The sequence below is a fragment of the Rhinopithecus roxellana genome, chromosome 16 (genome assembly GCF_007565055.1).
Source record: "Rhinopithecus roxellana isolate Shanxi Qingling chromosome 16, ASM756505v1, whole genome shotgun sequence".
Lineage (NCBI taxonomy): Eukaryota > Metazoa > Chordata > Mammalia > Primates > Cercopithecidae > Rhinopithecus > Rhinopithecus roxellana.
In genome coordinates, this window is record NC_044564.1 from 10,186,382 (window position 1) to 10,200,248 (window position 13,867).

Consider the following 13,867-nt stretch of genomic DNA (forward strand, 5'->3'; position numbering starts at 1 on the left):
CTCTTTTAAAGCCCAGTTGTAACTTGGACCTTGAAGCTCAGTTCCTGCGGAGGGTGAATTGGGGGTCGGGAAGGTGGAGGCTGCGTGAAGACATTTGAGGCACCTTTGCAGTTGAGCTTCGACTCGGTGCGGGGTATTTTTAGCCAGCAGCAGCATCCAGTGCACGGCAAGGCAGAAATAGAAGAGGTTTTTTTGGCCGTTCTGATGCTAACAGTCTCTGGCTCTTGGGGAGTCGGGCAGGGGCTGGGGGGGGGCGGGTGTGCCGAGCACAAACCACTTCTGCTGTTTAGAAAAACATCTCAAGATGAGGTGGTTGTGGATGGGGAATTATTTCTGTTGGTGAACTCTTTATGTAAATGCCACGCACTGCGCTGCTCCTCTGCGTGTGTAATCACAGCAGGCTGCACTGGGGGTGGGGGTGCGTAATTATGTTTTAAAATACCACCCGGGTTGTTTTGCTGTGTTCCCTGAGCACCCGGGTAATTCTGGGCTTATCCTGCGGTGCTCTGCCACCCCTGGGAAATGCTGCCTGACCCCTGTAGCAGCCGGGCAGGGGCTGGCACCCACCTTTGAGGCCCCCTTTCTGGCCTCTGTTCTGCCGCAGCCTCCGCTTGGGTGTCCCTGGGCCTTGGGAGGCTCCCCCTCCTCCCTGGGACTGACAGGTGCAGTGTGCACCACGCTCATCCTGGGCGAGTGGTTCCCTGGGGAGGGAGTGTCGGGGTGACTCCAGGGTGGGTGATTTCAGACCCCGCGTGCTTCTCAGGAGTGGAACCCACTGCATTCAGTGGGGCCCCCGCTGTAAATTTGGGACGTGGGGTCCTCAGTAACCAAGGTTTCAGCCCCCCAGGACTGGGTGGCCTGACCCTCCCTGACAGGCGCTGGGTGCAAAGGTGACTCCAGCTGACTCCGGGACCCTCCCTGCCTCCTGTCCTCCTGAAGCGGCTCCCCAGCAGCCCCCTTGGCAGCCTCCACACCCCGAGGCTCAGCCACTCCTGCAGAGTTTTTCTGTGACTCTCCAAAGTGAGGGTCGTGGTTTGGAGAGACGGGGAACAGGGACAGCATGGCCAGGCACACCTGCCTCTGAGCATCCTGGTGCAGCTGCTGGTGGGCTCTGCATGGAGCTGCCTGCCCCGAGCCTGCTGGACACACAGGTTCCACCCCGCCACTCCCTCTGCACACCTGGGACCAGCAGGTCCTGCAAGCTGCCCCCCCACCCCCCACCGGGGGACTTCCCATCTCACTGAGGCTGCCGAGGGGACCGAGCCCTGCCCTTGGCAAGCAAGGTCCAGCCCTAGGTGGCCTGAGGGCCTTTCCCACCTGCAGGCTGCCCTCGTGCAATCGGGCAGGTGGAGGCTGTGCCGTGGGGCCTTCCCTGCAGGCCTTGCAGCTTGGTGGGGTGTGCAGGAGCCCAGGGCAGTGGGATTCCCTAGTGAAGGCAGCTGACTGGGGAGGTGGCCCTCTCAGGGCCTTGTCTTTTGTGCTGGGACACAGGAATGAGGCAGGCGGTGCTCCGCCCTCACCTGGGCAGGGTGGCTGTGCGGGCAGCCTGCCAGGCTGGGGTGTGAGGAGTGCCAGACTGGTGTCCATGGTGGCATTTGAGTACTGGGGGTCCGCTCAGGGGAGCTGATCTTCACCCTGGAACCCTGCTGGGTTTGTGAGGACCCCTGTGTGAGGGTGGGCCCTGTGAGGCTTCCTGGGACTCAGGGTAGCAGGGGGAGGGGGCAACAGGGAAGTGAGGGCCCGTGGGGAAAATGGAGCCCCAGGCATTGCTGGGCAGGATCTGGGGCCAGGGTTGTGTTTTCTCGGCCCCACGTGCCTGGTGCATGCTGGGTGTCCAGCAGGTGGTTGTCAGATGAGGGGGTCTCGGCCCTGGCCCTCCGTGAACACTCTAGAGGGGCTCTGTGACCCTGACAGCAGAGAGTCCTGCCCGAGGACCCCGGGGTGGCACCATGGGCTGTGTGGCCCAGGAGCCTCCGAGGGGCTCATCTGTGACGCATGGTGCCATCGGGGTCACACTGCGCAGCTGCAGGTTCCGAGGGTGCAGGGTCCCCGGCCATTGTCTGCCCCAGCAGTGGTGTGTCAGGAACAGTCCCAGATAGCAGGAGGGCTGCCCCTGGTGTTGGCGCATCTGTCGGCCTGGCTATTGGCAGGTGTTTATGGAGCTACTCCTCATCAGGCCAGCACGGTCCCAGGGCCGTGTTCTTGGATGCACTGAGTCCCCATGTCCTTGCCCATGAGTCGGGTGGTCGTGCCCCACTGCCCCTTGCTGGGAGCTGCTGGGAGAAGAGTCGGGGGCCACAGTACCTGTCACCCTTGTCCAGCTACCCGCCTTTCCTCCACCCGGCAGTTTTTATGGCCCCAGAGGTGGCTGCCCTGCTGGCCCCGCCAAGCCATCCTCCATCCTCCATCCTGTCTCATGCTGTACTCTCCCTTGGGGCCCTGAGCACTGAGCTGTCACTCCTGCCTGGCCAGCAGGCTCTGCATAGCACCCTCCCAGGAGCCAACCCTCGGCAGCTCATTCCCTGGGCCTGGGCGGGCATCCCTTGCCTCACGTCTTCTGCTCACTCGTTCACAGGGGCTTCACTGTGAGGGCAAGGCCAGGTGGGCAAGAGGGCACCAAGTGGGGATGGGGCAGGTTGAAGCCAGTCTGACCCAGGCCAGCAGGAGAGCGGCACAGATGGCCTGACCTGGGCCCAGGGTGGCAGAATGGGTCTAACCCAGGCCCCAGGGAGCATGGAGGGCAGGTGGGCAGGCACAGAGCAGCCCAGCCCCCCAGATGTCCACCTGACCAGGTTGTTCTGGGCCCACAGTGCAAGAGAAGCCTGAGCCAGTGCCACTGGAGAGCCGCTCCTGCGTCCTCATCCGCCGCGACCTCGTGGCCCTGCCTGCCAGCCTCATCAGCCAGATCGGATACCGCTGCCATCCCAAGCTCTACTCGGAGGGGGACCCCGGAGAAAAGCTGGAGCTGGTGGCAGGTGAGGCTGCCTCCCACCCATCTATTGTATGCAAATGTCCTCACTCATTCATTTATTATTTCTTTTTTGCAGTGCTCTGAACAATGTACTCATCACCAATCAGTCAAAAAAAAATCTTAAATTTCCTGTAATTTCCTTTTAGAAGAATGTGTCATTAAGAGAAGTTATTCAATTGAATTAATTTAGCATTTTAATTGAATCCCCTGGGCTGGTCGCACTCCTGATTGGCAGGGGCTGCAGTCACAATGTGTTTTAATTTGGGTCACAGATAAAACCATGTCATGTATGGTTGCCAGCCCTCCCGCCCCCCGAGGATCCAGTTGCAGCCTTTGGGGGTAACGGCCAGGTTCTGAGTGGTAGCTGCTGTCAAGGCGGGATCCTTCTGGCAGAACAAACACGTCTGAGTCCAGAAGCCCATGGGGGTCAGGCCTCGCTCAGGAATATTTACCTTTTGTGTTGGATTCCTTTGGCATCGTAGCTCCTTGTAGATTTTTACAACCGTTCAAGGAGAAGATGAGGCAGGCTGAAGCCAGTCTGACCTGTGCCATGGGCATCTTCTTTGGTGACTATTGGGCCATTTTCCGGGGATTTCTTCCTGGTTTTCCAGGAAGCCCCATGCTTGGGCCCTTAGGCGCTTTCCTTGGCCACAGCCTGAGCAGTTCTGCCCCAGCCCTGTCCTGTTCCTGTCCACCCCCAAAGGCCACACCTTGGGCAGCATGTCAGGGTCCTCCCTTCCCAGCAGGACGAGTGCCTTAAGTGTGTGCCGCCGCCTAAGGGTTGCCAGTGGCCTGGGCTGGCCTCGCCTTCAGCTGCCAGGGTCTTCAGTCCTCATGGGAGAGCGGCCTCCTGGGCTGCACCTGGCGGTGTTGGGCTACCCTGGCCAGGAGGGGTAAGGGCCCACCTTGCTGTGCCCTGAGCCCTCACCCTGCCCCGGCACTGCTTCTGGATGGGGAGCGCCGTGCTGGGCTGCCAGGGCTGGGTGGGCCCCTGGGGTTGGGCTCTGGGGCACAGGTGCCCACGTGGGCCCTGGTGCTTCACATTGGTGTGGTCCTGGGAAGACACTCTCTGTCACCCCAGCCTCCAGCAGCTGTGGCCTGTGTTTGGGGTGTGGGGCTTCAAGTTTATGAGCTCCTCGGGAGAGTTCCTCCAGCCCAGACCCTGGCAGGGAGGGCCTGTGGGAGCAGTGGGTCAGGAGACGGGCCATGGCAGGAAGAGGCCATGGGCACTACAGGCTCCTGGAAGCAGGCACACCTGGACATCAGCATCCTTCAGGACGTGGCATCTCGTGGTCATTGAGATTGGCTGTCCCCAGAAAGCGGTCCCTCCCCGTTGTTCCCAGCGGGGTCAGTCCTGCTGCTGGTTCATGCCCATGCTCACCCAGACCCTAGTGGGACACCTGGGGTGTGGTCAAGTTTCTGAGGGTAAATAGCACAGCGTGGACCTCCCTGGCCACGCTGCTGCCCCAGCTGGTTTCCCCCTTCACACATACTCAGAGGAGGTCAGTGCTGGGCCCTGCAAAGCTCCAGCCATACCCTCCAGTCGGGATTCCGTCTCCCTCATCGTTGCTTGAGGCTCTTTGGTATCTGGGACGGAGCAGAAAGGCAAAGACATGCGTGTTTCCCAAACCCAGGGCCAGAGCCAGCCCTTCAGAGCGTTCCTACAGGCCAGGTGCGGTGCCCCAATCCTGTAATCCCAGCACTCTGGGAGGCCGAAGTGGGAAGATTGCTTGAGGCCAGGTGTTCAAGACCAGCCTGGGTAACATAGAGAGACTTCATCAAAATTAACTGGGCACGGTGGTGGCGCCTGTGGTGCCAACTACTCAAGAGGCTGGTCGAGGCTACAGTAAGCTGTGATTGCACCACTGCTCTCCAACCTGGGCAACAGAGCAAGATCCCGTCTCTAAACAGCAACAGAGCGTGTTCCCAGGGAGGGAGCTGAGCCGGGGGGGGCGCAGCATAGCGGGGAGAGCTTGGAGTTTGGGGCTCGATCGGGAGGGTAGGGGGGCTCCGTGGCTTTCCCCACCCCCTGCTTAGTTCCATGTGTGATTTGGGACCTGCTGGGGCTGGCCTTGGCCGTGGCCTCTCCTGGTGACCAGCAGGTGGGACCTCAAATTGCTCCTCCCAAAAAAAATCCTGGAGGCCTCTGGCTCCTCCCCACCCTCCCCCTCACCCCTCTGTGCGCCTCTTCAGACCCTAGTGGCCTGGGAAGGCCATGAGCCCTTTTTCTTGTTGGCGGCCACAGGCTCTGGGGTCTACATCACACGCGGCCAGCTGATGAACTGCCACCTCTGCGCAGGGGTGAAGCACAAGGTCTTGCTGCGGAGGCTCCTGGCCACCTTCTTTGACAGGTAGGTCGGGGCAGGGGTGCTGGAGGGCACAGTGGAGCTGCAGAGGGTTCTGGCTCCTTTAGCTGTGAGCTGTCTGATTGTCCAGGGTTGTGGCATTGAAAGTCCCCTTGCATTCCTGACTTCAGCCGTGGCCTGCCAGCCCCAGGACGGTGGAGAGGCTCCCGGGGAGGGAGGGGCTGTCTTCCATGGCCTTTCTCAAAGGGCCTTATGGATGCAACCCCCACAACAAAAAAAGCAAAGCTAGGCCGGGCGTGGTGGCTCAAGCCTGTAATCCCAGCACTTTGGGAGGCCGAGACGGGCGGATCACAAGGTCAGGAGATCGAGACCATCCTGGCTAACACGGTGAAACCCCGTCTCTACTAAAAACTACAAAAAACTAGCCAGGCGAGGTGGCGGGCGCCTGTAGTCCCCGCTACTCGGGAGGCTGAGGCAGGAGAATGGCGGGAACCCAGGAGGCGGAGCTTGCAGTGAGCTGAGATCCGGCCACTGCACTCCAGCCTGGGTGACAGAGCCAGACTCCATCTCAAAAAAAAAAAAAAAAAAAAAAAGCAAAGAGCCACACTTACTCTGTTGTGCGGATGGGCTGACAGAACCTTCCCGAGGACACAGCAACTTCCTCAGATGCCCCCAGAGTCCCTGAGGACAACGCTTGGGTCACCTTGCAGCCCCGTCACCTGGTCATCTTCTCAGCCCAGATGCTTTTCCTTTGTATTGCCCCTTAGAGGGTGGCTGGGCTGGCTGCTGCCACCAGACCACAAGCTGGGACACATGCAAACCAGCCAAGGGTGAGGCCAAGTGTTCTCCCAGCAGGGCATTCACACGGGCGGGTCGCCTCCAGGTCCCCTCTCCGTTGTCCTCACCCTTTCTGGTCCCTCCACCAGGAACACGCTGGCCAACAGCTGTGGGACTGGCATCCGCTCGTCCACCAGCGACCCCAGCCGGAAGCCGCTGGACAGCCGGGTCCTGAACGCTGTGAAACGTAAGAGCCTGGGGTCTCCCGGGTGGGGGGCTGGGGCTGAGGCTGGGTTCGGATCCCAGCCTGAGGAGGACTGGGTGGGCCCCGGGGATGCTCCCGGCCACCTGCAGCTTCCGTCCCCGGGGGCTGAGCACGGTCGGATTGAGGGAACGACAGGAGAAAAGAGCAGCTCTCAGAAGCCAGGTCTCGAGGTGTTAACGTTCTTGGTAGGTTTCCAAGTGTGATGAATTCAGCTGCGAAACTATTTTAATATGTGAAATAGATCTAATTTTCCTTTTTGAACAAAACCCCTTATTTACATTTTGCGGTTATTTTGAGCCTTTGCCATCTGTTCGGCCGGCTTCTGCCTCCCGCTCTTGGGCGTGTGGGGGCGGAGCCCGGTCCATCTCCAGGGCAGACCGCCGCCTCCCCCGGCCCGCACCCCAGATGTGGAAGATGCTGACTGCTGCCGGCTCACACCAGGTGGCCAAGAGCACAGCCTCCTGTGGCCCTTAGCCCAAGAAGCACTATCTTGTTTTCTTTCTTAAAAAAAAAACAAAAACAAAAAAACCTGTGAGGCAAATTCTGTTTTAGAGCAAAAAGGGGCCTTTGCATCCAGGAATTACAGTCCCAAAGCGTAGGGTGGCAGCCGGGGCTCTGGGAAGATTCTGGGAGGCACCAAGGTGGACGTGGCCCCTGGGACCTGCCTCTGGGTTTGATGCCGTTGGGAGGAATGGCCCGGCCTTGGCCTGGGCTCCTGCTGGAGAAAGGAGGCGAGGGTTGCTGAAGTGACGGCTTCTGTCACTCCCCTCCTCCAGGCTGGGACTGGGACGGGGAGGGGTCTTGTTATTCCTGAGAGGGGGACCCTCTGACCAGTTCCCGTTAGCCAGTGGGGCTAGGGAAGTCCGGAGAGATTAAAAACAGGCCTGAGCCTCACAGCTGGTGGACAGCCAAGGCTGCTGGGCCTGACCAGGCCAGAGACTGTTCCAGAGGAATGGGGTGGGGAGGCCTCCCAGGCCACGCAGTGAGAAAGGTGACCTCTGGTCTTCTGGCTGAGCCCAGGAGAGCCCCAGGAGTGGCCAGGGAGGCTCATCCAGGGCATCATGGTTCCGTGGCCTTGGGGAGGGGCGGGCCCTCCCGGCAGGCAGGTGGCTGAGCTCACGCCACCCCGTCCTCACAGTGTACTGTCAGAACTTCGCCCCCAGCTTCAAGGAGAGCGAGATGAACGTGATCGCCGCGGACATGTGCACCAACGCCCGCCGCGTTCGCAAGCGCTGGCTGCCCAAGATCAAGTCCATGCTGCCGGAGGGCGTGGAGATGTACCGCACGGTCATGGGCTCCTCGGCGGCCAATGTGCCCCTTGACCCCGAGTTCCCGCCCGCCGCGGCACAGGTGTTCGAGCAGCGCATCTATGCCGAGCGGCGGAGCGACGCGGCCACCATCGTGGCTCTGAGAACTGACGCCGTGAATGTTGACCTGAGCACCGCCACCAACCCCGCCTTCGACGCCGGGGAGGAGGTGGACGGGGCCGGCTCGGTCATCCAGGAGGTGGCCGCCCCCGAGCCGCTGCCCGCCGATGGCCAGAGCCCCCCACAGCCCTTTGAGCAGGGCGGGGGCAGCCCCAGCAGGCCCCAGACGCCCGCAGCCGCGGCCCGGAGGCCGGAGGGCACCTATGCAGGGACTTTGTAAGCGGAGCTGGGTGGCTGCACGAGAGGGACCGAGTACTAGAGCTGCTTGCATGCGTTACTAATACAAACAAATGTGATCAAGCCACTTACCTACTGAACTGCTACTGTTGCCTGAGAAAAATGTGATTTTTATTCTGCTTGTATTTAAAATTGATGAAGGAAACAAATGCATTCATTATACTGTAAACAATTAGGCCACTGGCAGCCTCCTGTGAGGAAGCTCCCAGGGCTCCCTTTTGATATTCACAAGGTCAGTCTCCAAGTGTAGCTTCCCTCCCCCTTCTCGGGGAGGGCGGGAGGCCACCAGGCCCCTGGTGCCCAGCCCTGCCCCTTCCTCCCCGCCCTTCCTGCTCCTTCTGCCCGGAAGGCAAAGCAGGGGCGGTGGCCTGTGGCGGTGGGGTGGGGGGGGCTGGGCTGTGTGTCACTGACCCTTACTTCCTTACCCGTGGAACCCGTCTGGGGTAATGGGGCAGGGCTCAGGGCCCAGGGCCCTAACTCCTCGTTTTTCCTTCTTTCTGAGACTCGGGGCCAGGCCCACCAGGCCTCCCACCTGTGTGGGGTGTGTGCACGAGTGTGTGTGTGTGTGTGCGAGTGCGTGTGCAGGGGGCGTGGCGAGGGGGGCAGTGATGGCTGTGGCTCACCCTTCAGGGGGTGGAGAAAAGGGTACTTTATTCTGCCCCCTCACCCCATCCTTGTTCTGCCCAGTCTGTCTCGGCTCTGCAGCCCCTCGGTCCCCTGACCCCCAGGGCACCGCTGACCCCGCCTGGCCTCCCACTGTCCTGCCCGGGCCCACTGTGGGACGTGCACAGCTGATGGTGCCCACGCCGCCCTCTGCCGCCTCAGCCACTTTGGGATTATGCTTGTCTTGTTTTTTTTGGGTTTTGTTGTAATTTAGATCTATTTCATGTATGGTTTGGAAACTTTCAGACTCAATAGAGCAAAAACTTTGGGTGGGATGGTGTACCTGTCCCCGGCCCACCATGACTTGGGGCGGGTCATCTGTGGCAGGGTGCACCCCCCTGCCCCCCACCCAGGGCCAGGGACCACTCGTCTCCCACTGGGGGAAAAAGGGGGTCCCGGATGGGCGACCAGTATGTGTGAAGCTGAGCTCAGGGTCCGACCTGGGGAGCGGGGCTCTGCTCAGGCAGGAGGCAGCGCCCAGGGCTGGGCCAGGGCGAGAGTGGGTCCTCCCAGTGCTGGGCTCCCCGTCTGCCTTGGGGGTGTGCATGGATGGAGGCTGCAGGCAGGATGTGGCCAAGACAGGTCTGGGCTGGGGCAGTTGGAGGTGTGGGCACTGGTAGGGGACAGAGGGTTAGGGATGCGTGTTGGGGGCCAGAGACAGTGGAGGAAAGGCCCATGGATGGTGGGGCTGGTAGGTTTTGAGGCTGGAGAAATTTAATTTGAAATTTAATTACTATTTTTTAAGTGGTGGGGGTCACAGACCATGTGAAGTCCTATGTGAAGTGCTGGTGTGGCCACCTACCCAGGTGCCTCTCCCTTTTGTTTTGGGGGCCTGGGCCCTTGTCCAGGGGCAGCCCTCCTTCTGAAGTGTGGCCAGAAGAACCCCCCATCCCAAGACTTGAAATGTCTGTTGCTCACCTCTGTCCCTCCAGAACTCAGCTTCCCCATCTGCGTGTGCAAAACAAGTGCAGCGCTGTACCCGTCAGCACCCCCTCCCGTGTGCACACAGGCCGGTGAGCGGTGGCCGACCAGCACAGCCCACTCCCCCAACCTCCACAACCCGTCAAGTGGAGGCCGCCCCCGCTAGGGGAGGACCATGTGCTGCACCATGGCTTGGGGACCTACAGGGTGTGGGTTAGATGCATTCCCACTGGGTGACCCCTTTCTGCCCCACAGCCCACCCCTGTGGCAAGGCCCTGGGAGACCTCCCGTGGGGCCGCCTCTATAGACTGCACTCAGCCCCCTGGGCTTCCTCCAGCCAGGCCCAGCACGTGCCTGCCCTCTAGAAAACTACGTTGCTTTCCAGAAGGAGGTGGGGGACCATGGGCAGACACTATGGACGCTAACCTCGGCCCCTCCACCTGTTCCTCAGGGCCCAAGTCCAGGGAGACCAAGGCCTGCATTCCTAGGGCCGGAGGTGGATCAGTGGTGCAGAGACATGTGGACCTCCTGCTGAACTCAGAACCACCCAGCCTAGAGGGAGCCTCTCTCTGCCTCTTCCTCCCCTGTCTTGGGCCCAGGTGGGGTTGGAGCCCCCATGGGGCCCACTGAGAACCTGGACCAAACCTTCCTTGGAGCTGGGAGGAAGCAGGGGCAGGTAGGTGAGGTTGAGCTGCACTTCAGTTCCCTCTGGATTTTCCTGCATCTGCCCCACACCCAAATTTGCACTTTAATTTGACCATCCCTGGGGGCCTGGCTGCTGACAGAAGGGCTCTCTCCGCCCTCCACTCCAAAGTGGGTGCCCCCCACCCTTGGCCAGGACAGGGAGGGAGCCGCTGGCCACTGCCGGAGGTGGTGGCTGCACAGAGGACGCCTGACTGCTGCTCAGGCCTGCACAATGTCCCGTGGCCCCTTCCTCACTCGTTTGTAATCGCCGTCTGTTCTGTTGTTCTGGGTAAGGAAGGCAAGAGCTATAGGTAAAACTTAAATAATAATAATTTAATGTGAATGGGTTCTGAGCTCTCCCTGCGCCCCGGGCGGGCCAGGCTGAGCATTTTGCACTAATGTGTCCCACGGTGGGCGTGAGTCGGGAGTGTCTGCGGACGTGCATGGCTGCTGAGCGGACCTGCCGTGTGCTCCCTCCGTGTCCTGAATGTACCGTGGGGCGGGGGCGGCGGCCCGGGCTCAGAGGGGCCTTCCAGAGTGCCTTAGCATCCTTTGATCATTTTTCCCAAGGAAACCAATTAAGAAAGCCGGACCCTTCCCTCCTTTGTTTACAAGATGACTAATTCCAGAATCCGGGGTTGTCCTGTCCTGTGAGTGTGACCCTGACTCATCCAGACCCTATAGAGAGAGACGAGCCACTCAGTATTTATGAGCTGTCCGCACCTTTATCCCTAAGCCTGACTATTAGCAATACGCATATCCTATATAGAATCTATTACAGAGCTACGTTATCTCCGCACCTTTAAAGGAGGACAGAAAGGACTGGACTGTGTTGGAGCTGCCGCCTGGCAGGTGGTGGGCCTGATACCTAGCCGCCTCTCCTGCCCTGCCCTCCTCTTCCCCAAGGGGATGGGCCCAGGAGGCAGCTGGTTTGCATGCAGAGGTCCAGGAGGGACCGGAGGTGTGACAGATACTGTGAGCCCAGCAGGCCGCGCCTGGCTGGGTGCCTCGGTACTTGAATTCTGTCTCGTTTTCCGCACTGTGTCTGCCCACCCGAGTTCTCTGTCGTCACTTAACTTTGCATTGGATTTGGTTATTGTACTTTGCCCCTGAATGTGGATGAAGCTGTGGGCGAGAGGCCAGCAGGACCCGCCTGAGTGTCCCGGTGTTGGCGACTGTGGGTCAGGGCTCCTAGAAGGTGGGAGCCGGCTGCCTGGCCTCCTTTCTCCTCCAGGAAGAGTCATTCTTTGGCATTTGTGTTTGCCAGGAGGAAGGCGGATGGTAGTGACAGAGGGCTGGTCGGCCCTCGGGGCTGGAGCCCTCTGAGGGGACTTGAGTGCCTGACCCTGGCCTGTCCTCATTCGACAGCTGGAGCTGTAAGCACTGGCCCAGTCCCCCCACCCCACCCAGCCATGTACTGCCTGGGTTCCCCTCAGAAGGGAAATGTGTATGGAAACATCTTGGCAGCAAGTGGAAAAAGGTGTATGGCCCATGAACCAACTGAAAACTCCAAGAAATCTCTCTCTGCCTCTGCCAGCAGCGAGTCCTAGACAGAATCGAGAACTCGTTGCTGTCCTCAGCTGTAACTACTGTTTCAGAATGTTGCTGCTGCATAAATTTGTCATGTCAGCCAGCCGGCTCCGACTCCGTGTACGAGTGTGTGTGTGTGCGCGCACGCGTGTCTGTGTCTGTGTGTGCGCGTGCGTGCGTGTCACCACCGGAGCATTTAGGGCTTGGTACAAGATGTTTCTAAAATGGCAAAGGTTTTTCGTGTTTGTTTGTTTTGTTTCTTTGGAAAAAGAAAAAGAAAGGAAAATTATGCAGAATCGAAAGCATTCAGATTGGATGACCTGCTCGTATTCCGATCAGTCGCTTCCATTGTTAGCATCGTACACATGATTGTGATTTTTATGTCAAAAGAAGCCAAAACTTGCAATACTATTTTTAGCAGACAAAAAAAAAGAAAGAAAAGAACTAAGTATAAAATGTATAAATATTTTTGACTTGAACATTTGGATGGCACTGGGTGCAAGTAGAACATCCATCCTTCGGACGGAATGTTTGGAAAAGAGAGACTTTTAAAAAGGAGATGTTTGTTTTAAAGAGTCTGTTTAGGGGTTAAAGTACTGTAACTCACGACTGTTAAAAAAATAAATTTTCCTGTGCTGTAAAGGAAGGTTTCACAGTACCACTGAGTTAGATTTCAGCCACAGAAGATGCTTCGCTGTTTTTTTGGGTTTGTTTTTTTTTTTTTTTTTTTTTTTTTTTGTCTTTTTTTAAGGAGGAAGCCTTTGTTTTGTTTTCCTGAGCCCTCACTCTCTTTTTGTGCTGTTACTCGGTAGAGTCAAGACTGTTACTTTTTAGCCATGGCTGACATTGTATCAATAACTAAAACTGAAACATCCAAAACTGACCAGGGAAACAGAGGGCTACAAGCGTGCTCAGAGCCGTTTCAGACAGTGGAAATCCATGACAAGCAAACAAAAGGATGTGATCATTAATTGTAAAGCGCTTTGTAAAATTCACATTTACAAAATAATAAAGTCAGTTCAAACCTAAGTTTCCTGGACTTGACTTGGCCCTGTGGGGTTTGGGGGAGACGCAGAGAAGCCAAGGTTGGGCTGTTGAAGGTGGGGTGGCCAGTGGTCCCCCAGGGGCAGCCTCAGGACCCCTGCCCCTGTTAGCGGCGTCCCCAGGCCAGCTGCCCACACAACAGGGCAGGGATCTGGCTGTGGGGTTCAAGGCCACCTGCCCCGTCTCTTGATCTCCCCAGTGTTTTACAAGGTGGTTAGGATGTCTGCAGGTGTTAGTGTGCCTGTTAGAGGGGAGCCCTGTCCGGACCCCCAGGCGACCTGCCAGGGCAGAGGGATCTGCTTTTCGGGGCCTTGGTTTTATCGTCTGAGAAGTGGGGCAGCCCCTGCCTCACCTGCCACCCAAAAGGTGCATGGCTCCCTCTTTCCCTCCCCCTCCCCCTCTGCCACCCCTCCTGGGCCATGTCTGTCCCCAGGTGCACAGAGAGACAAGTGCAGGTGGGCAGAGCTGGGCCCACAGGATTGGCCTTCTCTCCAGCCCTGAGGCTGGTGTCCTGGGGTTCCGGCTGCGTGGCCAGCCCCACTTCCCTTTGCTCCTCTGGTGTATCCACAAGGACAGGCCGAGTGCTTTGCAATCATGTGACCCCCAGACCTGGGGTCCTGCCGGGCCCTTGATGGGTGCCTCCTACGTCTGGAAGCACTTTCCTCTGGACATCTGCATGGTGGGCTCCTCACTTCCTGCGGTCATGTGAGGGTCTCATCCAGGGGACCATCCTGATCACTTCATGGACACCCCTCCCTGGCCTCTCTTCCCCTTTCGCAGGGTTCATGGCACCTGCTTTCCCGAAGGGAGGTGGTGAATTTATTGGGCAGGGCTTCATGGCTGTGTTCCCAGAAGAGGGTCCTCTGGGCCAGCACAGGGCAACCCCTGATGTCTTAAATGGATGGATGTGGTTTCCATATGGGCCCCCTGGATGGAAGGGCCCCTGTGGCAATACGGATGGTGGCTTGGGGTCACCCTGAGCCATTACCTCCTACAGGAGCCGCATCACCACACTGTCCCCACCAGGAACGCCCAAGCGGTC

General features: G+C 58.8%; 1 protein-coding gene across 3 annotated transcripts in view; it reads left to right on the plus strand.

Annotated features, from left to right (window-relative positions):
* Positions 1 to 12,810, plus strand: part of NACC2 (NACC family member 2) — a 96,933-nt gene extending 84,123 nt beyond the window's left edge. For 2 of the 3 annotated variants that reach the window (XM_030919967.1, XM_030919968.1), the window contains exons 3-6: positions 2,811 to 2,975; positions 5,217 to 5,322; positions 6,204 to 6,301; positions 7,458 to 12,810. In XM_030919967.1, coding sequence (XP_030775827.1) covers positions 2,811 to 2,975; positions 5,217 to 5,322; positions 6,204 to 6,301; positions 7,458 to 7,966 — 878 coding nt within the window. In that variant the 3' untranslated portion in view covers positions 7,967 to 12,810. The other variant, XM_030919969.1, reaches the window with a different exon arrangement.
* Positions 12,811 to 13,867: the final 1,057 nt, after the last annotated feature.